Below are 24,656 nucleotides of genomic sequence, written 5' to 3'. Positions count from 1 at the left end.
TGAAAGGAAGTTCCACCTAATATCCTTGAAAGAGGAATGGCTAAGTTTGAAGGAGACTTGGGTTGTCTTGGGAGGTTTAAAGAGTGAGTATGAGTTTTAAGGCTATATCTAGGAGGCTTAGAAAGGTTTAGAATCTTTGCCTTGGCTTTAGAGGAATGCAAATATTTATATTTGTAGTAGATGATAGCATTATGAAACAATCAAATGCAATAGGCTTCCCATACCTTTAGAAGACAATCAATAGCCTGGGTCAGGCAGGCCAAAAGTAGGAAAAACACAAGTGAATGCCATGAGCCGTTGGGAGGCCCATAAGAAAGACACTCTTTCGTGCGTTGCCATAGCACAACCATCATCGACTGTCGAGTCCGAGGAGAGGAGAACGCAATGGTGAGAGCTGTAATTGGGCACGAGACGCATGTCGCAGCCTTTGTGGACAATCTAATAGAATCAGGGACAATTCTGCAGGTACGCCGCGCATTTCCACGTAGGATCTTCTTTAACGTGGTTCTCCCTGCGTAGGAATCGTAATGAGGATTGCTGCTCAGGAGAATTTGCTTCTTTAGACAGTACATCATCAATGTCTTCTGTAAGGACAGCTGTTGTGCAAAAAGAATGAATCAATCGCCTTTGATAGCTTTCTGCTGATCATTAGTACATCATCAACGTCTTTTGGAAGGGCAGCTGTTGTGCAGAAAGAATGAATTTCAATTGATAGTTTTCTGCCAATCATCCGTCTTGAAAAGTTGAAATGACAAAACTCCTTGTCAAAGTCTAAGCGTTTGAGTTATGCATTTTAAGCTATAGTTTTGTTGAATCAGATTGGGCTCGTAGTGGGAAGATTTGGCACTGGATCTAGCCGAGATGTTGTCTTGGCCCTTATCCCAACCCCGCAAAACGATGGAATTGATGTGGCATTTGTGGAAGGAGATGGCGGAATAGCGAGGGAAACGGATAAAAGAAAGGGGGCCAAAGCAAAAGTTTCCTCTCAACACTTGCGGATTGACATTGATTGGATCGGAGAACATGCTCGTCAAGTAACACCACCCTCTTTTCCTTACATGCTTTGACATCTTTGGTGGATTCAATGTGCAATTCATGTTTAATTTTGACCTCCTTATTTTAGTGCTAAAGTATACTTGCTCATTTCAAACCATGAGATAAATAGGCTCTAAAAATTTATCACGCTGTTCATAAATGTAGACATGCATCTGTTCTGCATGCTGTGAATGTGATCATTCACAATGCTGCCAGCCCTCCACATTGTGCATATAAGAGCTATGAGTACAATCCACAATTCATGATTATTATTTAGGGTTGGGACATTGGAGGGCACAAATAATTGAGCAAAGTTTCCTTCTATCTAGTCATTAAACAAGATATTGACAAGATGGTGAGCAAGCCATGACTGTAAGAAGTTTGGGAGACTAGAATTAATCAACATTATTATTGTTTGAGTAATCAATGCATTGTGATGCCTGTTTTGTCATGCCAAATAGATGTCCTCCAAGGCCCATATGGCATAGAGAGCCCATGAAAATAGGAGACTAGAATAACTCAAGTCAAGGGAAGCCAAAAAATTCTCCTTCGAGCATGGGTATGTCAGAGAAATGTGGAGCAACAGAAGCTAAGTAATGAAGCTGCTGTATATGTAGAGAATTGGATAGGAAAACAAGAACACATGAACTCAGAAATAATTAGCTTGGGAAATGGAATTTTGTATACCAAAGCAGAGTGTGTACACAGACATGTGTTGTGGCAACCAGCAGAGTGCTCCAGACTCCCTCTCTTGAGTAGGATACAGTGTGCATGCATGAGATGATAATGACAAGGAGGAAAGGTGGCCTAAAATAAATAGACACAAACAGGCCAATAATAAAATCAGGTTGGTCAGCCATAAGTGCAGGTCAGCTAGCTGAAAAAGGGCCAACAATACAAAATTGCATAGCACTCAAATAATGTGTGTATACAACCATGATATGTATAAGGCTAACAGTTAAGCTAAAAAAGGGGTCAAATCCCTTTGTTTGTAAGAGGAACAATGTGGGATTGCATGGGGACTATGAAGACAGCTGTGTAGGTAAATGCTCCACAAAATTGGCTTCAAATGTTGGCTGTTAGTTTTAAGATTTGGCAAGCTGAAGTGTTTATTCGCATTTTCGAACACTTTGTAGCAGTTGGTTGATAGACTGTCATTTTTAGGGTTTGGCAGATTGAAGTGTTCATTTGCATTTTGACACTTTGCAGTTGGTTGGAGATTAACATTTGAAGGTGACAAGGTTATTGTAATCTCGTGGATCAGCTATGCCACAAGAAATTGCTGAAATACAACCATTTGTAACCAATTTTGAGCATACATTTGTAATCCAAAGAAATATCGAAAGGAGCGCTAAGCTTTGGGGTCAAGAGGTGTCATGTGTGCTACAAGAGCACTCTAGCTCCAGTTGTGTGCAAAATTTTCTTGCTGAATTTACTGTTAAGTTGAATTAAGTGCTTGCTAAATTGTAGTTTATTGCCCTTTGGGCTTTTGAAGGCCAATTTCAAGGTTCTATGGCTGGGACATCACCGTCTTTCTGAAGGAGGTGAGATTGTGGTTATCTCAAGGAGCAAATGTATGCATTTTGACTCGTTGTAATTCAGTTACAGCAAGGTTTATACTTGCTGAAAACAACGTACAACAAGGGAAAATAATAAATGATGTCATATAACGGTGGTAATATGAGTGAGAAATAGGAATCCCTCTTGCAAGGCACTTAACACATGGTTTTGAGTCATTGAATGTTGAAAATGCTTCAAGACAATGAGCAATGAATGTGATTGGTGAGCATGTAGCTCAAGCATAAGCAACTTCACAAGTATAAGATGCTCAAGAAGCAAATATAATATTCAAGGCACAATTGGCAAGTGCTGTTATGAACTTGCAGCAGCTGATTTTTTGAGAAGAGACAACAAGAGTCCTCTTTGTAGAGGAAGCACTATAAAATTGATTGAACAGTTGAGCGTAATGCAGTATAGCTGATACTCAAATTCATAGAACGTAGGTATAGTGGATTGTGAGATCACATGCTACACAAAATGGATGTATTTTCTAGGGAGCTTGTTTAGAAACAATGTGACTTGGTCATCAGGGGCCTAGGAGCCCTTGTACTTGAGAATTCGGAGAGAGGTCGCCAATACTTAGCAACGTTAACCTTAAGGTTATCCCGGTTAGTGAGAAGTTTTGAAGCTTATGGGCAAGATTTATATGATGAGTCGTATCTCGAGCCATGTAGTGGTCAGTCGAGTGTTCCCACCAATCCAATGCTAGGTCAAAATGCTACAGCTATGAGTGGAATTCAAGTAAAAGACCTTGCATTAGCTCGATAATTGCGGAGGCATTTCTGGCCTTCCATGAGCGGACCACCTCTGGTGGAATAAGGTACGGGGTTGGTTGGGATCCCAACCACTAGACAAGGTTCCACAAGTTTTGCAAGTCAAGAACTTGCCGCATCAGATTTGACCAAGTGGTATAGTTAGATCATTAATATCAGTCTAGTCAATGAATGCATGCTCAGCTTATGAACGAAGAACTCTGAGATGCCTAAGTGTAAGGAAGATAGTAAGAATAGAGAGGGAGGTAGGATGGGTAGGTAGAAAAAGTCGGAGAGGGATTCACAGGTACTTGTGGAGCAGGCATGGGAACTCTCAAACTTTGTGCAATTGTTGGTCGAGACACAGTAGCATAATTAGAAGGCCCACTAGGAATTGCGATGGAGGCAAACTGTGGTACCAATCGGTTGACACCTGGGTAACTAGGGGTAGGGACCCAATGTTGAGAGTAGCCTAAAGGTGTGTAAGATGGAGGTTGAGCCTCCCCCAAAGATGCATGAGCACTACTTGGAAACAAAGATATAGAGATCCTAAAGACTATGCCTATGTTTGAGGAAACCCCCGGTGTGGTGTATATATTGGCAAGTGGTGTATGAAATGGAAAGGTGAATGGTGTGAATGGTAATGGTGATGCAGTGGAAGAAGTGGGTGGGATGGAGGGGTTTTGAAACTGTGCTGTGAATGATGATGAAGATGCGTTAAATTGATTTCTATTTTAAAAGATGGAAATTAAAATGATGACGACGATGGACAATGCATAGAAGAAGAAATGCCATAACTGTTTTGACTTTGAGAAGTAAGATTCAAAGGAGGAAAGGAAGAAGAAGAGTTACCAATCTTTTTCTTATAGTCACCCCTTCGTGTATTGACATTAAAAAATGGATCTTCAATGGGACTTTTACCATGATCAACATATGGCACTCTAGCTTTGTCTTGATCTTTACCATAATGTTGCAAAGGCAGTGAAGTAAAAGAAGAAGGAACAAAAGTAGAAACTTGTGTACCTTGCACCGAATAGTAGGGATGTTTAAAAGCAACAAACATGCTCCGGATCTCTTTCTCTAAGAGGGGGACCCATCCTTGATGGAGTTCTCAACGGCCCTGCAACATCATTAGAATTATGCGCAACATTTGACGAGAAAGAATCAATTATAGCTTCTTTGAGTAGCTTTTGTCCAAAGGCTATTCTTCTCAGCTCTTCACTCTGCTTGGCTCTATGAGCCATGATTAGCTGCAGCTCCTCATCTATGTTAGGATAATAATGTATCTCCAATGCAGTCAAAAGGGTCTCCGATCGTGTTGGAACTTGGCAGAGTTGGCAATCGATCGGAAAGCTTCGCCTTTAGAAACAAGAACTACAGAGGGAAGATGACATCAAACACTTCCACACCTACTCAATCCACCACTAGTTTGTTCTGCACTTTCATCGTGTTCTTCTTGTATCCAGCTTCTCTGTGCGCTTTCCTTTCAGCTGGGCACTCTCACATGGTATTATTTGCCTTGGTGGGAGCTGCAGTTCGTGGAAGAGGAGTCATCTACAGGCTGCATATTTGCTGAGTGGCATCATCAGCCAGCTGAGCGACCATTCCCATTAGTTGTTCGACATCCAAGGCTGACTACCTGCATTTTCATCAGGGCAGCATGTATCTCAGCTGTCGAGCAGTTCAGCCTGTTTCTAGCTGTGTTTTCTTTCCCAGCCATCAGTTGTACCTGTGTTTTGCAGATTTCCACCCTCATTCAGTTGTGTTTTGACTTTTCAGCTTGGGATACTGCCCTATTGATCAGCTGAACATCAGATTTCTGCCGTACAGCAGCCAGGTAGGTCTCACAAGCTGATGTTGGTGGGAGAATTTCAAGGACCAGGAGTTTGCGGTTCAGTTTTTATTGGCAGATGAATGCATGTGCGAGGTGGATATTAAGTGTTGAAACTAGTATTCGCGGCAAATATTCACACAGAGCATGGATTTTGGGAAATAAAAGCCTTTGGCTAAGGGTTGTAAGGGTGGGGCAGGAAAAGGAGAGAGAGAGAGAGACGCAAAGCACCATGTGTTTTTTTCTTTTCTTGGGGAAAGAAAGCTGCTGCAGTCATTGGAAAGGAAGAAGAGAGTTGGAAAGAGTCTCTATTGTACTCTACGAGATTGCTGCTGGGGGAAAGGTCATCAGAGATTGAAAGTACAGCTGTCCCGGTTATTCTGTTGGATTGGTAGAGAGAGTGAGAGCAGGTGTGGAAAAGAGATGGCTGCAGGAAGCCTTGATTTTGTTATTGTTTCTGATAATAGTGTGTGTGTGTGGGGGGTGGGTGGGTGGAGAGAGAGAGAGAGAGAGAGAGAGAGAGAGAGAGAGAGAGAGAGAGAGAGAGAGAGATCAGTAGGTATTTACGAAAAAAAGAAGAAGAAGAGATCAGTAGGTAAAGTGGGATTTCTTTGTTTGCAAGCGTGGAAGAAAAAGACTTGATGCGAAGAAGAAGATAGTTCCATGACAGGGTCGGAGCAGCTGTGATTATTTTTCTTGATGAGTTTGCTGGTTTGATACAGGATATTACATGTGACATATCCTAGGTTGTGGTGGACTAATGGACTCAACTCTCTTGCTGAAAATGAACTATTTATGCTGAGAATGATATATAATCTTTTTCTCAGCAGTGATAGGGTTACAAGTCTTTTGGTTACTGTTTTGGAATGGTTTGGTGAATGAACAGCTTGTTGGAATATGTATTGTGTACTGCAGGAATACGAGTTTGAATATGTAGGAGCTGACAGTTTGGTGTAGGACCTGAGATCCTGTAGTTCCTGAAAACCTGCTGATCCTGCAAACCTGCAGTTCTTGGATTCCTGCAATCTTGAAATCCTCAAAACCTGTAGTTTTGTGCTGCCTGCAATGCTGTAATCCTAAGAACCTGAATCTGTAATGTTGAAACCTGAACTATTGGAAGGCTGAACATGAATTTGTTTCGAGACCAGGTCATGCAGGAATGCTTCTGGTCTGTTTGCTGTGTTGACTTGGGTGGCTTGTTAGGTGAGAGATTTTTGGTTTTCATCTTGTGGAGTTGGATTCTTGGGTTCATGGCGGTTAACTGAATTTACCTACCATAGTTTGGTGTCCCCGCTGAGGATTCTTGGTTTGTTTTGGACAGCTAAGATATTGTATTTGGTTTGGAGCTTGTCCAAATACGGGCTCAAGCCATGGTTTTCTTCAAGTATTACCCATTTGCAGGTACAAATGCTGAAGATATTGATGAGTTTTTAAATAGGCTGGACTGGAGTGCTTTCCATCTTAAGAAAGACAAAGATGTAGACAAGTTATGAATGTTGGATATGTTATTGGAATTCCCTATGTGGATGTAGTGAGTGGTCAAAGTGATGTAACTACACTTGAGGATGCTTATGCATGGAAGGGACCAGTCAATGGGGATCAAGCGGACAGAATGCCTTGAGGTATAGTGGTAGTTAAGTTTGTGTGGATGATTTTGCTTTGCAAGGTGAGGAGCACCTTGAAGAGACTCCAGTTGATGGTTATGAGTTTGAGATTATGCAAGAAGGCAGCCATGATGGTTCTAAGTTGCATGAGGCTTACATTGGTGATGGTGATGATGATGGTGTTGTAAGTGGTGAATTATGTGATAGTGAGTAGAGACACAACCTAGTAGATCTATTTAGTACTAATGCAGCTTCTGTCATGTGTCACGAGGACCTGAAATTTTGATGCTTAGCTTAGCATTTGATTAAAAGTTAATCAAATGTGCAAATGTGACTTGCACATGTGAGGTGTAGGTCAGTTTTTTCACAATCTGTGACCTAGGACCTTGAGATATGAATTGGTACCAAAGGCAAAAGTTGTAATAAGTTATATTGGATAGGTACCAGGTGGTATTTGGTGTTAGAATTGAGTCTAGGACATTTATTTAGCCATCAATGTTAGTTTGGTGACACTAGGGAATTGGCATTAATTAATTAAGTAATGCCAATTCCAAGGCTAGTGAGTGTCCAAGATTACTTGGGTGATAAATTGGCCTAGCCAATTTAATTGTTAGCTAGTCAAATGAATTTTTTGAGCATGAAATAATTATTAAATTAATTTTCAGAATCAATATTCTAAAAATTAATTTAATAAAGTTGAAAAAAGCTAAAAAATGGATAAGGAAGGTTGCCACTTGGCAGCAAAACTTGCCCATGCAAGTGGGGAGAAGGCTCTGGGAGGCTGAAAGAGGCATTTCAACCTTGTGCAAGCTGAGAGAGAGAGAGAGAGAGAGAGAGAGAGAGAGAGAGAGAGAGAGAGAGAGAGAGAGGATGACACCTTCCTTTGGGCCAACACTTCATTAGCCAATCTTTGGCTGATGACACCTTTATGATTTTGCAGGCGGACAGGGACAACATTCGCAAGGCATTAGAGGTTTGGACGCTTTTTGGTCAAGCCTCTGGGCTTCGCATCAATGCCTTTAAGTCCGCCATTCTCAGTTGCACGGAGCTTGATTTACAGTCATTAGGCTGGCAAGGCCAGGTGGTTTCCCGTGGCTCTATTGTCAGGCATCTTGGATACCCAGTGGGGGTGGATGTACGGCCAAAGGACCTGCTGGACTGGATTTCACAAAAACCGGCGGCAAAGTTTATGTATTGGAAGTCGCAAGCGTGGCCCTCCATGTCCGCCTCAAAGTGGCTCAGTCAATTATGCTCCCAATGCTATCGTACTTCCTGCCATTGTTGCCATGGACGCCTACTACTTTGATGCCTCTCACTCATCCCATCCGTTTCATGCTATGGAAGAAGGATTCTCTGCAGGCAGGCATTTCTTGGATTTCATGGTCACATACATGTACCCCTAAGCGCATGGGTGGTGGAGCTCTTTTGGATGCAGAACATCATATGCTAGCTCTCCGTTGGTCCCTTTTTCGGGCCATGTGTGTGGATCATTACCCGTGGACCATCATAGCCCGTTATTTTCTTGAGGACAGTGGGCTCCGCCATGGTAACACCCGGCTTCGGGCCTCCTGGTGGCATGTCCTTAATGCTGACTCCCGTTTTTCCAGCTCCTCTTCCCCTTTGTTACTGCACTTGGTCGACTCTTGGAAAGTGGTGCTCAAAAAGGCCCGTTGGCACCCGGTAGGGGACCGCTTGCAGACTAACTCCTTTCAGCTGGAATTGTTGGCAGTATCGAGACTACTTTCATGGGAAGATAAACATCAACTCAGACTGCGATTTAACCGCATGGCCCGTTTAGGTGTGACGTCGGTTGCGGATGCTACCCTTGCCACGCGCAACGTCCTCGTATCCTTTCGGACTGCTAGGCGACTTTTCAAGATCTCGCGCGGATACCGTGATTTATGGGGAAAGCTTTCGGCGGAGCTTCAGGGCAGGCAACCCTTTCCTGCCCTGGCTGTGGATCGCCCTTGGCAGGACTGGGACCTTGCAGGCCGGTTGAGTTTGGAAAAGGCCTCTACTAATCAGGTCTATCATCTTCTTATTCGGGATCGCTAATGGTTGGGTGACAAAGCTAATACTGTTTGGGGATTGCGGAAATCGCTGACATGGTGGCAGACAACGCTGATGGAGGGCTGGCTGAATAAGGCACCTTTCAAATGCAAGGTCTTTCTTTGGCGGGTAATGATTGGTGGTCTTCCTCTTGTCTCGGCCCTTGCCAAGCGTCGCATCTCCAATGGCAATTGCTTCTTCTGTACCACTACGGCGGAGTCGGCTCGACATCGTTTTCTTTCTTGCCCGCTCGCCAAGAATATCTGGTTACTCTTGTCGCACATTTGGCGCACTGTGGTGGGCTCCTCGCTAACTCCTTTCGACTGGGTTTTTGTGCGCCCGAAGTATCCCACACCGCCACAGTTGCATATGAAGATATTATTTCACTTTTTCAGATACTGGGGATGTTGGCACATTTGGACCACGCGCAATGCTTTTCTCTTTGATTCGGCCTCTAATGTACCGCGCCATGTTGCCAGGCTTAAAGGCCTCTTGCACTGGCAGTTAGATCTTATCCGACACGCCGACTTGCTCCCTCGGGAGGATTTGCTTCCTTGGCATATGGCAATTGCCTCTGGGTAGTTGCCATGATTCGTGTAACTTTTTAGTGCATTACTACTGGGATTTTCCCCACGTTGGCCTAGGGCCCTCGTGCCTCTTGTAATCAGAAAGAGAGAGTGCGAGCGAGAGAACTTTTTTACTTGATGGCTTAGTGTCATCAACTATCTTGTAATCAAGTAATCTTGTATTTTTCGTAATTAATACAATTACCTTTTACGAAAAAAAAAAGAGAGAGAGAGGATGTTGCCATTGTTGCTGCAAATGTTGATAGTGTCAGAGTGAAGCAATGCGGAAGTGAATGACCAAGACAAAGAGTGAAGAGAGAGAAAATAGAGAGAAAGAGACAGTGAAATGCAAAATTTGCAATGAAGAATCCAGAGAGAATGTCTGCATATGTCTCCACCTCCAAGATCTCAGCCTTCGTTTGCCCCAAGGGCAGCCTCCATGGCCTGCAGTTTGAAAAGTGGGAACACACTGTGGAGGACTGCTGAAATTAGGGCCAATAAATAGGCCAGCAGGAAATAAGTGAAAAAGAGCAGGTTGGCTGCATTAAATGGAGCCGATTGATAGGAGTGCTGTCCGAGCAGCCTGTCCGACCAATCTACCATGTGTCACCTGCTCCTATCTGACCTGCCATGTGTTATTTGCACCTGCTGCGCCTGCCACATGTCATTTGCACTGACTGCTCCTGTTGCTCCTGCTTGTCTAGGGAATGACTAGCTATCCAACTCTAACACTCCCTCTCAGATCCTGGACATGGTAGAAGGCTAAGGGATTTAGAGTGTTGTCGGAGTAAAGCCCTGGGGAAGCGCCTTGGTAAACAAACCTGCAAGATTGTCCTCCATCTTGCGATAGACTAGGAAAATGGTCTCATCTAGTGGATCTCAATATACTTCGTCCAAGCATGAAACACAGGATTCTTGGCCAAGGCAATGCGACTCTCATTGTCGCACTGAAAAACAATAAGACAGCCAAGCTTGCGAAGCCACATTGACTCACAGGTAGTAGAAGATACCACTTGATACTCTGTCTCAATCGAAGATAGGGCAATTGTGGTTGCTTTTTGCTGCTCCATGAAACAACACTAGCACCTAAGGTAAAGCAATAACCTGTCGTGGACCTCCGATGATCCACATCATGAGCCCAATCGGAATAAGTCCACTGTAAGTACCAAGTTTGTAGCACTTGTACCGGCGGGATAATAGATCCCAAGATCAAGAGTCCCCTGTAGAAACTGCAAAGTCCTTTGAGCAGCCTGCCAATGCACCATCTTGGGTTCACTCATGATCCCGACCAACACACCTACAGCATAGCATAAGTCAACACGAGTGTTAAGAAGCCAGATCAAGGAGCCAACCAACTGCCTATAATGGGTAACATCCGCCAAAGGAGAATCGGAATGAGCTGTAGCCTTCCAATTCGGGTCCATAGGAGTTGTAAGAGACTTGCATCCCTCCATCTCACACGTAGTCAAGAGCTCTTGTACATACTGTTGCTGGGAAATAAAGATCCCCCTTGGAGTCTGATTGATCTCATGACCGAGAAAGAAGTCAAGAAGTCCCATATCCATCATGCCTTCGTCTGCTCAACCATTTGAGTATGGTTATCTGTCGCAATCAAGTCATCCACATAAAGGACAAACAACACATGACTGCTACCTAAGGTGTGTATATACAGTTGGGGATCGGCTTTGGAACGCCGATACCCCAATCTCTCCTGGAGAAACGAGTCAACCTTCTCATTTCAAGCACGGGGAGCTTGCTTAAGGCCAGAGAGGGTCTTTTTCAACTTGTACACCTTACCATTAGAAGAACCGAAACCTGGATGCTGCTCAACATAGATCTCCTCCTTCAACTCCCCATTCAAGAAGGTAGACGTCACATCCAGCTGATAGACCAGCCATTTTCTATGGCTAGCCAAGGCAAGAACTACGCAAATACTAGCCATCTAGCAACAAGGTGGGTCTTTTGCTTGTCCAACGTGCCATCAGTGTGGTACTTGGTCTTAAAGACCCATTTGACTCCAATGATCTTCTTATGAGGAGGCTTCGGCAAAAGATTTCAAGTGCCATTCCTCGACTCCAGCTCCTGCTCCATCGCTTTCCGCCAATGATCATGCTGTAAAGCCTCCTTCACGGAGGTGGGCTCCCGATTCTGCATGACATGAGTCGTCAAATAGTAGTTAGTGTAAACAAGCTTGGTGTGGTGTGCTTGGTTTCTTCGAGAACGCCGCAGGCTATCTTGCGGATGCCACTCCTCAGGGATCCCCTTAATCCTTGCATCACGAAGAGTGTCACAAGCCCAACGAGGAGGACGGATCTTGCCTCATCGCACCCCATGGGCTAAAGTTTCTGGAAGGTCCACTGACGGTGGGGGAGCAATTGGTGAATCTGGTGGCTGAGAACTAAGCTCCTCATGTGAAGAAGAGTCCTCAAGAGGCACAGCCTCTAGAGAAACAGTTGCTGGCACACCTACCTATCACTGGGATCTCCAAGAATAGGGTGTTCCTCACCCCCTCTCTGAGACTGAAACTTCCACAAACCGAACATCACAGCTCGTGGCCTGCTTAACAGGATCATACAATGGGTAGCCTTGAGACTGCGAACTATAGCCTACAAACGCTTGTCTTTTGGAAGCCGCTTCAAATTTGTCACGTTGTGTCTTCGGGATGTGAACATAGGCATCACACCCAAAAATCCTGAAATAAGAAACATTTGGCTTTGACCCAAAGTATGCCTTATATGGAGTCATACCAACAATAATGAAAGTAGGGGATTGATTAAGGATGTGGACTGTAGTAGCCACAACGTCAGTCCATAGACATTGAGGTGTTTGACGATGCTCCATTATGGTATGGGCCATCTCGATCACACTGCGATTCCTTCACTCCAAGATGCCATTCTCTTAAGGGGTGTTTGTATTGGCAAACTCTTGGTGAATACCACAATCTTTACAAAAACGAGAAAGCTTATTAGAAACAAATTCTCTGCCTTTATCTGATCGTAAGGGCTTCAGTTTCTAGCCTAATCGGTTCTTCTCAAAGAGCAACCAATCCTTAAAGTTGGAGAAAGCCTTCGACTTTAGCTTCAAGAAATAAGCCCATGTCATCCTGCTATAATCATCCACAATTAACATGAAGTACAAGCTCCCTCGAAGGGACTCTATCCTCATCGGTCCACAAAGATCAGTAAAAACAAGCTCCAAGGGTACGGAAGACCGCCTTGAAGCCTTGCTGGGAATAGCATCACGAGTCTGCTTCCCATGGATGCAAGATACACAAGGCTACTGGCTCACCACAATATCTGGCAAACCTCGAATAAGCTGTCCCTTTGACGTCTTTTGAAGGTAATCATAATTGAGATGGTCAAATCGAGTATGCCAAAGCTCGGACTGAGTTTGTGAGGCAAGAAGAAGAGAAGTCAAGGCAAAAGAAGACCACAACTTGTAGACTCTATTCTCCTCATAACTTGAAGAAAGAACCTGTCTCGATCCATGATCAAGAATCCAAAAAGAATCCATATCAAATTCGACCAAAAGGCTGAGTGCACAAATCTTGTGCACCGAAAGGAGATGGTATCCCATGTTGAGCTAAAATATGCATTACTTGCTGATTAGCCTCTTAAACATCCCCAAAACACACAAAAAATGCTCTTTTAGAGTAAAACCCTAAAACGGGGAGCGATTTGAGAGAGTTCAGTGGAAACCCTAATTTTTGGGGCGCCCTTCCACATCTATAAATAGACAGGCTGCCCCCATTCAATGATGATCCTTGTTTGCAGGTTACACCAGCCCACACACCCTCTGCTGCTGTTGGCGCCCAGTTTCTAGCCTGCAGCCCGCCTCCATTTGCTGTCCAGCCATCATCGACTGCAGCCACATTATCTTCAGCCTGTCCATTGCTGTAGGCGACAGCTCTCAGTTGCTGGCGACTGCTCCAGATTGCTGTTCAGCTTGTTGTCCATCATCTCCAGGGTCAGCCAGCTTGCGTTTTCAGCATTGTAGGCCCTGATATTCTCAGACACTGTTTTAGCCTGCTGTTTACAGCAGATTGTGCACAGTTTCCAGCCTTTGATCGGTGGTACACTGCTGCGTTTACCAGTTTCCAGCCTCCAGACTGCTGTGTTTTGGTGACCAGCCTATTGCCATTCACTATTCAGCACTCCTACACCCCGGCTGGTGGTCACAGACTTGGGATTCGTCTTCGGTGGATGTCACACTCCGACATTGCTTTGCCCTTGAGCACACTGTACACTCTTACATTCATTTACAACATTCATTTACTTCAGAGTTGTGTTCTCTCTCTCCCTTCTTTTGTTTGTGTTTGAGTTTTTGTGTTTAAGTTTTGAGTTTTGCGTTTAGGGTTTGAGTTTTGAGTTTTGCGTTCAAGGTTTGAGTTTTGCCCTTTGTGTCTGTGTCTATCTCTTTGTGTTTCTGTCATGATCGTACACTCTTTGTGTCCTCAGTGCAAACCCTAGCAGTTTCCTTCACATCCCAAGGCTGGCACATAAAGTACCTCAGATGTATGAGCATCACCTCGTCCATCTGGAATAAGATGTATGTCTCCTCGTCCTTGTATAGGAATAGATGAATTGTTACCAATGAGAATTTGGCCATGCGAAGGCTGCAAATGAGCAACACTTGTTGAAGAACGAGTCATGTGCCAGGAGGCACCACTGTCAACAATCCACTCCTAAGTGTATGGGGCTACCAATGCAGCATCAGAAGCCGTCAGGGTTGTATCCTTAACCACCTTTAAGTGGAGGAAAGCAGTTGATGAGGGAGCAGCCCACTGCTTCATAATCCTTTGAAGATTTCTCATTCTTCTCCTTGTTGGGGCAAGCCTTCTTCTAGTGACTTGTTTTGCCACAAATGTGACAAGTAGACTCCTTTTCTTTGTCCTTCTTGGATTTGTCCTGCTCCTCCTTCTTCTTTTAGTCCTTCCCCTTCTTCTAAGAGGACTGACCAACCAAGGCCTTAGATTTAGAAGCATTGGTCCCTTTCAATTCCTCCTCTTGGTCCAAGACCATAGGAACCAACTCTTCCCACCAAAGAGTCTCAGACCGCCTCAGAGCAATCAAGGTAGAATAAAAACCATTGAAACGGGGCGGTAACTATGAAAGAAGAGTTATCGCCATGCCTTTAGAAGTGATCATCTTCCCTGTGTTTTGTACTTGCATCTGAAGCTGCCTTAGCTTGTTTATATGCTCCTGCATGGAAGATGACTTGTTGACACTCATGGTCTGCATCTGCACTTTCAAAGAAACTTGCTTTATGACGATAATCAAATTGTACATCTGATCAAGCTCCAACCATATCTTGTGGGTCATCGTCAAATGCTCAATATGAGAGATAATAGCTGTAGTACATGAGAGAAATAAAAACGAGCGAATGCGAGCATTGAGTCCCAACGTGCCTGAGCCTTTGCCAACTCCACCTTATCATTAGAAGAGAGTTTGGACTCGTCTCGTGAAGAAGGACGATGAATAGCCTCCGTAACAAGCTCCGCCAAAAGAGAAGAGAAAGAGAGAGAGATATTGAAACACAGAAAATCTATAGTGAAGAATGCTGTATAAGGATGCAGAAATATACATGGGTGCAGATAGAATGTCTATGTATGTCCCCACCTCAAAGATCTCAGTTCAGTCAGCCCCAAGGGCAGCCTCCATGGTCTGCAATTTGAAATCTGGGAACACAACTGTGGAGGACTGCTGAAATTCAGGCCAATAAATAGGCCAGCAGGAAATAATGAAAAAGACCAGGTTGGCTGCATTAAATTTAGCCGTCTGACAGTAGTATTGTCCAACCAGGCTGCCGCGTGTGACCTGCTCCTGTCCGACCGGCCACATGACATCTGCACTTGCTGTGCTTGCCATGTGTCATCTGCACACAGTGATTGCTCCTACTGCTCTTGCCTGTCCAGGGAATGACCAGCTGTCCAGCTCTAACAGAGAGGCCATTTCCAACTCGCAAAGACCCTTGAAGAGGTGGCGACTTGCCCAAGAGGGGCTAAAGTAGTAGGTGATAGCTTGGGAAGCTTCTTGGCAACTGGCGACAGTATTTTGGGCTGGAGATAGCCCATTTTGGGCTCCCAAGCAGTAGGCACCAGCAGCAATGATGCCCTTGGGAGCAGGGTAGCAATTGATTTGAAGAGGTTCTCGCTATGCTTTGAAGTTTCTCTCTTAGCAGCATTGTCTCTCATCCCCCAGCCTTTTCTCATCCTTCCTCAGCAATTTCCAGCATATTTAGCCATTGGAGGTAAAGATTTTCATGAATCTCTACTGTAAACTCTAATTTACAACAATAATTAGGGTTTGACATCTAGCTCAGGAAGCATGCTTAGAAATTAAAGGCTTAGAGTCTTGAATTTAAGTCATTGAAATTGGAGCAATTTCAGGAGATTTAAGTGGCCTTTCAGCCAACAACATTTTGGGGCTGGATTTGTCAGCCAAGGAGCACATTTGAAGACCAATCCCTGAGCAAACCAATGGGCAAATTGGTTTGAAGGGTTTGCTGGTTGTTTATGACAGCAAGAGGCACTTGGATCAGTAGAGGGGATTAAAGGATCTTAGTGTACTCCATCCATTTGCAATAAATGATGAAGAAATATTGTGAGGGGCACCAATTTTGGGGCCAATGGGCTGTCCACAATTGTCCAAGATTGAGTGGTAAATTATGCATTTCAACTTATGTGCTTTAATTGCTTGCTGTAATTATTAATTAATCAATTTATTACCACCATATCTGAGAAGGCTGGCTGGCTTTATGGTTCCATTACTAGGATACCATCAATTCACATGACTTGGTGGGTCCGAGGCACTTGATTGAAGGTCAAAAGTTTTGCTCTAGTGCTGATATTGTGTTCAGCTGAGCATTTACAGCAAGAATGTCTTCTTGTAGTGAGATGGGATCGACTAGTGATGATGCATCTCATTCTGAAAATGCACATAATGAAGGGGAAAATGCAATGCCTAATCTTGGAACATGCTTACAAGATGGACAATAAGGAGAACATGTGCTTTTTGACCAAGAAGCGAGTCCTTCATGGCCACCTGATGCGGGTGACCAACAAGAAGGTATGATGACTAGTTTAAGGCTTCACTGAAGGCAGCAGAGGTGATATTTTTGCTCATTGGCCAAAGATCCAAAGCTTAAGAGATTTTTTGAATTCTCCTAAAAAGGACAGCAAGAGCAAGAAAAAGATGTCATCTTCAAAAGGCATTGGGGTAGCAAGAAGCTCCCAAAGGACAGTCATCGTAGCCAAAAGAGGCACCGAAGATTGGTGATGAGCAAAAGTAATTGGTACCAATGGGATTGGATATGCAAATGCAAGGCCATCTTGGTAGTACCTGCAACCAACCTTCCTTTTGTGGAGGGGTGGTAATAAATTGATTATAACTTAATCACAACAAGCAATAATTGATGAAATGCTAAAACACAAACATTTACCAATCAATCTTGGACATTGGGTACCTTATTGGCATCAAAATTGGCGTCCCTTTCGGTATTTCTTTATCTTTAATTGCAATCTAATTCAAATACGATGGGATTCCTTCAATCTCCTTTGTAATCCAAAAGCCCCTTGCTGTCAATAATGATTAGCAAGTGTTCAAATTGATTTGCCCCTTGATTTGCTCAGGAAATTGGTCTTCATCGACTCCTTGGGAAATGAAATTTGCCCCAAATTCAAATGTTGGCTGGTCCCTTACTTGAATTTTACTGAGAATTAATTCTCAGCCTTAAAAATACAAGTCTTGAGACTTCAATCTCTTGGCATGCTTCTTGAGGTTGCTATCAAACCCTAATCTCTGCTATAAATTAGGGTTTATAGTAGAGAAAAATACAATTTCTCAGCCTCTAAGGATTAGAATGCTGAAATCTTTGGAGCAAGGTTGGGAAATAGCTGGAGAGTGAGAGAGAATGCTGAATAGAGAGAAAATTCAGAATGAGAAAATGGAAGAAATCGGCTCTTGCTTTCTCTAGACAACCATGAAAGTTGTCTCCATTGATGGAACACACAGAATATGATGTTTGTTTGGCTGAAACAGCCCTCAAATTGCCATCACCTATTGATGTAGTCTCTTCACGGCATGTCACTAGCTCTCGGAGGGTCTCTTGTTGGCTAGAAACGGGCATGTTAACTGTTGTAGCAGCTATAGCAACCTTCTCTTTGTCTCTCTTAGCTTGCACAAGGCTAGAATGACTCTCTCTTTCTCTCCCTCGGCCAAAAAAACGTATTTTCAACTTGCATAGGCAAGTTTTGCCGAGTAATAGCTTTCCAAATTCATTTTTCAGTATTATTTGCATTACTAAATTAATTTTCAGCTTTAAAATTTTGAAAATTAATTTAATCATTATTTGAGAGCCAAGAAAATTAGTATGACCAGCTAACCATTAAATTGGCTAGGCCAATTCATCTCCCAAGTGTTTCTAAGTCTTCTTTAGCTCTCGGATTGGCATTCCTTGTAACCAACCTACCCTCCTTGGATAGGGTGGTAAATAACTTGATTAAGCACTACTTACTGCAATTAACAAATTCACAAAACTGAAATGTACACTTTACTATATAATCTTGGACATTGGACACTGTGTTGGCCTCAAAACTGGCGCCCCTTTCAGTATTTATTTAACTTAATTGAAGAAGAAGTTGATGTACAATGGGATTCTTCCAATCCCTTTTGGTATTCCAACTTCCCTTGTTGTCCTAAATGGCCAACAAGTTCTCAATCTAATTTGCCCCTTGATTTAGGCAATCAATTGGCCTTCATCCGCTTTAATGGAGATGGAAAATGCCCCAAATTCATTGATTTTCTTGTCCTTCCACTTGAATTTAACTAAAAATACCTTCAACCTTGTTGAATCCAAGTCTTGGAGCTTCCAATTTCTGGCACGCTTTCACTGCTAAACCCTAATTTTTTGCTGCAGATTAGGATTTATAGCAGAGAGATCTGAAATTTCTCAGTCTTTGGTGATCTCGATGCTGTAATCTTTGGAGCAAGGCTATAAAAAGGCTAGGAGATAAGAGAGAATTCTGAGGAGAGAGAAAATTCAAACTTTCTTTGCGAAGAAATGAAAAAAGTCTGTCATTTACTACTGCTGCTCTATCTCAACAGCTTGTAGATGCAAAGAACTAAAGAAAATCGGTCATTTATTGTTGCTGCCCTATCTCAACAGCCTGTAGATGCTGTCAGCTGCTGTTGATTGGTCTTTTCCTGCCCTTGGCTACCTCTCAGAAGGTCCTCCAATGGTTGCAAATTAGACCTGCAGTATCTCCTTCCTCTCTTGCAGACCGAATACACTAAACTGCCTCTCTCGAGCCTCTAAAGACGTTTTTTAGTCTTGCATGGGCATCGTTGACAAGTGGCAACCTTTTCAAATGGTTTTTTCAGCATTATCCATAATTAAATATTAAATTTCAGTCTTAAAATACTGAAAATTAATCCAATAATTATTTGAGTGACCTGAAAAAATAATCTAAGCGACGAATAATTAAATTGGCTAGACAACTTCCATTCCCGAATGTGTTTGTGCCATCTTTGACCATCGGATTGGCGTTAGGTACCATTAAACGTCACTTCTCTAATGTCACCAACTGACACTTATGGCCAAATGAATGACCTAGGCTAACAGCTAGCACCAGATACCACTAAGTACCTATGCGGCATAACTTATAACAACTTTTTCCTTTGACATCCTGTGATTTTCTCGAGTCTTGGGTTGGTAAATTTACTCTAACCCCAGTTACACCTCACATATGCAATATTTACTTAACTATGTGATCCAAAATTAATCCACAAGTTAAGTGAAGTTTAAAAAAGACATGTCCTCATGACATTGCCTACTATGAAATGCCAAATTCCTAGTGTCACCAGCTGACACTTATGGCCAATAAAATATCTTAGTTTAATTTTTGGCCCCAGATACCATATAGTATCTATGGAACATTACTTAAGATAACTTTTGCCTTTGACATTCATTAATTTCCTTAGGTTCTTGGCCTGCAAATATAATTAATCTTAGCTGCACTTCACATGTGCAGCACATACCTAAATATTTGAGTAAAAAGTGATTCAAATGTTAAGCAAATCAAAAAAAATTTCAGATCTCGTGACATTCCTCCCCCTACATCGAGCATAAATTAATGCAAATATATAGTTTCAGTGGTACAAATAATAAACTATAGCTCCATTTGTGTGGTGTAGGAGCACTCTAGCTTCAATTGTGTGTGGAATTTTCTTGTTGAATTTACTGTTAAGCTGAATTAAGTGTTTGCTAAAATGTGGTTTATTGCCCTTTGGGTTTCCAAAGGCCAGTTTCAGCTTCCTAGGACAACTATGGGGAATGATGTGATATGGACCATTATTTGCAGACTCAATGATTCATTTTGGTAAGAAAGAAGATAAAGATTGATCATATGGTACGATTATTTTTGTAGTATGTGTTTAAGTATCATGGCATGTTGTAGTTGATCATCAGTGATTGAGACCCTCCGATGATTAGTTTATTTTATAAAGGGTCTATTTGAAAACATGAGTACCATGTTAGGATTTTCTGCATCCTTCCATCCGCAAACAGATGGTTAGTTAGAAGAAAATTCTATCATGCTTGATCTTTTGAGATGCTATGTTTCTACCACGCTTGATCTTTGAGATGTTGTGTTTCTAAGCACAAGTCACAGTGGGGGCAATATTTGCCTTTGGTAGAGTTTGCATACGATAACATAGTACCATAGTTGTCAAGTACGAAAGGTACGATACGGTACAGTACGATAAAATATGGTACTAAATGGAATCTTATGATTTTGTAAGGTACGGTACGATATTAGTACGAAAAAAAATTTAAGATGATTTTTTAAAATAACAAAAAACCATAAATCATTAAATGATAGAATATATGTTTTAAGTGGAAATAGCCATTTCATTACAAAATAAGATAAATATATGAGGGTGACCATCGCGGTCACATGGGCTACACAAAACATGCGATACAACTATAGTCCAGTGTGTCATAGTGGCATCATGCATATGGATACAATGATAGTAAATACAAAAAAGAGAGAGACCTATGAATCTATGATGAGGTATCACTATCATCATCATCATCAGAACCATTTGAGTGCTCATCAAGAGAGTCTAAAGATGTCTCCTCAACATCGGATGATGACACACTCATACTCATCCTCACTGATGAGATTACCATCATCATCAAATGATGGCTCCCTAGGTGGCGGCTGTGTAGGCAAGGGGGGGATGTCATCATGAGGCATCTTTACCTGACAGCTGGGAATCTTTGGTTGTGTCACTTAGCAACAACCCTGCTTTGACTTTTGATGGTTTTAGAGGGTCAATCCTTAATGAAGAAATCAGAAGAAAGTCTAGTGGTGAAGGCAGTGGCTCAGCTTACCATGTAAGAGCTGCGCAGGTCCAAAAAGAGGGGTAATGCAGTCAGTAAAGGGAAAAGCAAAAGCAAAAGCAACGGCAAACAACAGGATGTCACATGCTATTAGTGTGGGCGTAAAGGGCAGAAAAAGCCCGATTGCCGATACTTCAAGAAAGAGCAACAAAGAAAGAAACAACAAGGTAAGAAAAAGAAGGATGATAAGAAAGATGATGATAGCTCTTCCTCAAAAGAAGTTGCAAAGGCAAATGTTGCATCTAGTGTGGTCATTGAAGAGCTTCTTGACATTGAAGAGATACTTGTTGTAGCCTCATGTAATGATGCAGATATTATGGCAGCAGTAGGTGATATGCACATCACCAAAAAGGAGATAATTGATGCCTTACTTTTAGCTCATGATGGGCTGTCACAATCATGGATAGTGGACAGGGGTGCCTCTTTTCATGTTATCCCCTCTTTGGAGTCATTTTCTGAATACACTGCAGGTTGCCTAGGCAAGTTTTACTTGGGTAATAACTATGCATGTGAGATAGAGGGTGTTGGCACCATTCACTTGGCTCTTGAAAATGGCCAAGAGCTGATTTTGCAGGATGTCAAATTTGTACTTGGCATAAAGAAAAGTCTACTATCAGTTGGGTAGTTTGATGCTAAAGAGTATTTTACTACCTTTGGTGGTGGATCTTGGAAGGTCCATAAGGGCTCTATGCTGATTGTTAAAGGTAGCAAAAAGGGGACTTTATATTACTTGCATTGTAAAGCATTACCTGGCTGTGGCTGAAGTCCATTCACAGATGGAGCTTTGGCACAAAAGACTTGGTCATATGAGCCAGAAAGGCCTTCAGGTTCTCTCCTCTTTAGGGAGATTTGATGTAAAGGCTCTGGTCTTGAATTTTATAATGATTTCTTATATGGAAAACAAGTGAAGTCTCCTTATTGCTCTGGTGTCGTTAAGAAGTCTAATGCTCTTGACTTAGTACACTCTGATGTGTGGACTATGCCTGCTAATTTGTATGGGGGTGCACGGTACTTTGTTACTTTCATTGACGATTTCAGTAGAAAATCATGGATGTATGTACTTAAGAGCAAAAAGGAAGTGTTGGATGCTTTTAAAAAGTTTCATGCTTTTGTTACCACACAAAAAGGACTTAAGTTAAAAGCCATAAGAACAAATAATGGGGGTGAGTATGTGTCAAATGAATTTAACAAGTTTTGTGAGATGCATGGCATTAAGAGGGGGTTGACAACCCCTTATACTCCTGCATCAAATGGCGTGGCTGAAAGATTTAATCGCACACTTTGTGAGAGGGTCAGATGCATGCTGTCCACAGCTACTCTCTCACAACAATTTTGGGGAGAGGCTCTTAAAATTGTAGTTCATGTATGCAATCGCTCTCCCAATCTTGCATTGGAAAATGGCATTCTTGAAGAGGTTTGGTCTAGCAAACTTGCTTCATATGACCATTTGCGTGTCTTTGGTTGTGATGCCTTTGTGTATGTACCTGTAGAACAGAGGACCAAACTAGACATGAAATCCATCAAGGGCATTTTCATGGGATATGGAGATGAGGGAGATATGGGTTATAGAGTTAGGCTTCCTTAGGGTAGGAAGATAGTACGCAGCCGACGTAATATTTAATGAGGCAAAGTTGCTGAAAAATGCTACACGTGGTGATCTTGATAAAAAGAAGGTCAAATTTCAGCATGAACAGCTAGCCATTCAGTAGCTATTAGCTGAAATTTTTGTTCCTTTTAATGCTGAAAATGAGCAGCAACCTATTGTGCTACAGCCAGAAGATCATGGACAGCACGTAGATGCACAGGATGAAATAGGACAGCAAGAAGAACATGCTGCGTACTATCTTCCTCAGGGTAGGAAGATAGTACGCAGCCGACGTAATATTTAATGAGGCAAAGTTGCTGAAAATTGCTACACGCGGTGATCTTGATAAAAAGAAGGTCAAATTTCAGCATGAACAGCTAGCCATTCAGTAGCTATTAGCTGAAATTTCTGTTCCTTTTAATGCTGAAAATGAGCAGCAACCTATTGTGCTACAGCCAGACGATCATGGACAGCACGTAGATGCACAGGATGAAATAGGACAGCAAGAAGAACATGCTGAAAACAGATTACAGCAGCAAGAAAATACTGAAAATCAGCCACCTGGTGATGGTGTGCACATTCCTCAGCATGTAGACCCACTGCCTGATAATATAGATCATTGGGTAAGAAGGTCTACACGTGTTAGGAGAGACAGCCACAAAGGTTTCAGTCATCTTTGGATTGCATTTTGTTGACTGATGAGGGTGAGCCTCTAACATTTAAAGAGGCATAGTCATGTGAAAACAAGAGAAAGTGGGAGCTTGGTATGCAAGAAGAGATGAGGTTTCTATATGCAAATAACACATGGGAGCTTGTACCTTTGCCCAAGGATAGGAAAGCTATTCCTAATAAATGGGTTTAGAAAGTGAAATGTATTGATGGGAAGCCCAAGTACAAGGCACAAGTGGTTGCTAAGGGCTATACACAGAAGGAAGGCATAGACTTCCAAGATGTCTTTTCACCAGTGGTGAAGATGACTATGCTCTGTGTTTTGTTTGCTCTCATTGCATCCTTGGATTTAGAGTTGGATCAGATGGATGTGAAGACTACTTTTCTTCATAGTGACTTGGATGAAGAGCTGTACATGAAGCAGCCAGAAGAATTTGCTATTCCAGGAAAAGAGCATTTGGTTTGTAAGCTGAAACGCAGCTTATATGGGCTGAAACAAGCCCCTAGACATGGGTACAAAAAATTTGATACCTTTATGCTTAGCCATGGATTTAAACACAGTCATGCAGATCACTGCTTATACACTAAAAGGGCTGATGATGGAAGCCTTATTGTGCTGGTTTTATATGTGGATGATATGCTGATTGCAGGACAGTATAAGAGTATTTTGAATACTCTTAAAAGGCAGCTGAGTTCAGCCTTCTCCATGAAAGATTTGGGGGCAACTGAACACATTTTGGGCATGTGCATTAAAAGAGACAGAGGGCAGCGTTTATTGTTTCTCTCACAGGACAAGTACATCAGCAAAGTACTTGACAGGTTTAATATGGTTGATGCTAAGCCGCTTGGTGTGCCTTTACCGCCACATACAAAGCTTAGCAAAGCTGATTGCCCCAAGGATGATACAATTGCTAGTGCCATGAAGTGTATACCTTATGCATTAGCTTGTGGGTCTTTGATGCATGCCATGGTTGCAACTCGCCTCGACATTGCTCATGCAGTGGGAGTTGTTAGTAGATTCATGTCTAACCCTGGTAAGCCACATTGGGAAGTAGTGAAATGTATCTTCAGATACTTGAAAGGTACACAAGAAAAGTGTATATGCTATGGAAAGGGTACACTAGAGTTGTAGGGATTTTGTGATTCGGACATGGCAAGAGATCTTGACACTAGGAAATCTACAAGTGGGTATGTTTTTACTTTGATTGGTGGGGCTGTCTCTTGGTGTTCAAGATTGCAGAAAATTGTGGCACTAAGTACTATAGAAGCTGAATATATTTCAGCCATAGAAGCTTCTAAGGAAGCTATTTAGCTTGGCCATCTAGTTAAGGATTTTAGTCTTTCTTCACGTACTCCAGTGCTTGGTTGTGATAGCCAGAGTGCAGTATATTTGGCTAAGAATGCCATGTTCCATGCACGTACCAAACACATTGATGTTCGGTATCACTTCATTCGACAGGTCTTGGATGATAGTCTTGCCACACTGACTAAGGTCAAAACCCAAGATAACTCTATAGATGTTGTCACTAAGTGTCTTGCAAAGGCTCAGCATGAGCATTGCATTCGTTTAGTGGGAGTTGGTTAGCTTAAAGGTACCACTTC

The 24,656-nt window shown here is 42.5% G+C and overlaps 1 protein-coding gene across 7 annotated transcripts in view; it reads left to right on the top strand.

Annotated features, from left to right (window-relative positions):
- Window positions 1-221: 221 nt before the first annotated feature.
- LOC148013512 (oxidoreductase, zinc-binding dehydrogenase family protein) overlaps window positions 222-24,656 on the top strand; it is a 71,295-nt gene continuing 46,860 nt past the window's right edge. For 5 of the 7 annotated variants that reach the window (XR_015688956.1, XR_015688955.1, XM_087668600.1 and 2 more), the window contains exons 1-2: window positions 224-465; window positions 819-1,034. Coding sequence is in view for 5 of the 7 variants with exons in the window: in XM_087668600.1 (XP_087524726.1) it covers window positions 385-465; window positions 819-1,034 (297 nt within the window). In the remaining 2 variants the exon portion in view is untranslated. Of the gene's footprint in view, window positions 466-818; window positions 1,035-24,656 lie in introns of all 7 variants that reach the window. The other 2 variants (XM_087668601.1, XM_087668599.1) reach the window with 2 other exon arrangements.

The sequence above is a fragment of the Lygodium microphyllum genome, chromosome 26 (genome assembly GCF_053477565.2).
Source record: "Lygodium microphyllum isolate KBCC chromosome 26, Lygodium_microphyllum_v1.1.10, whole genome shotgun sequence".
Taxonomy (NCBI): Eukaryota; Viridiplantae; Streptophyta; class Polypodiopsida; order Schizaeales; family Lygodiaceae; genus Lygodium; species Lygodium microphyllum.
Note: the sequence above shows the minus strand (reverse complement) of the source record. Positions and strands in the feature narration are given on the sequence as shown.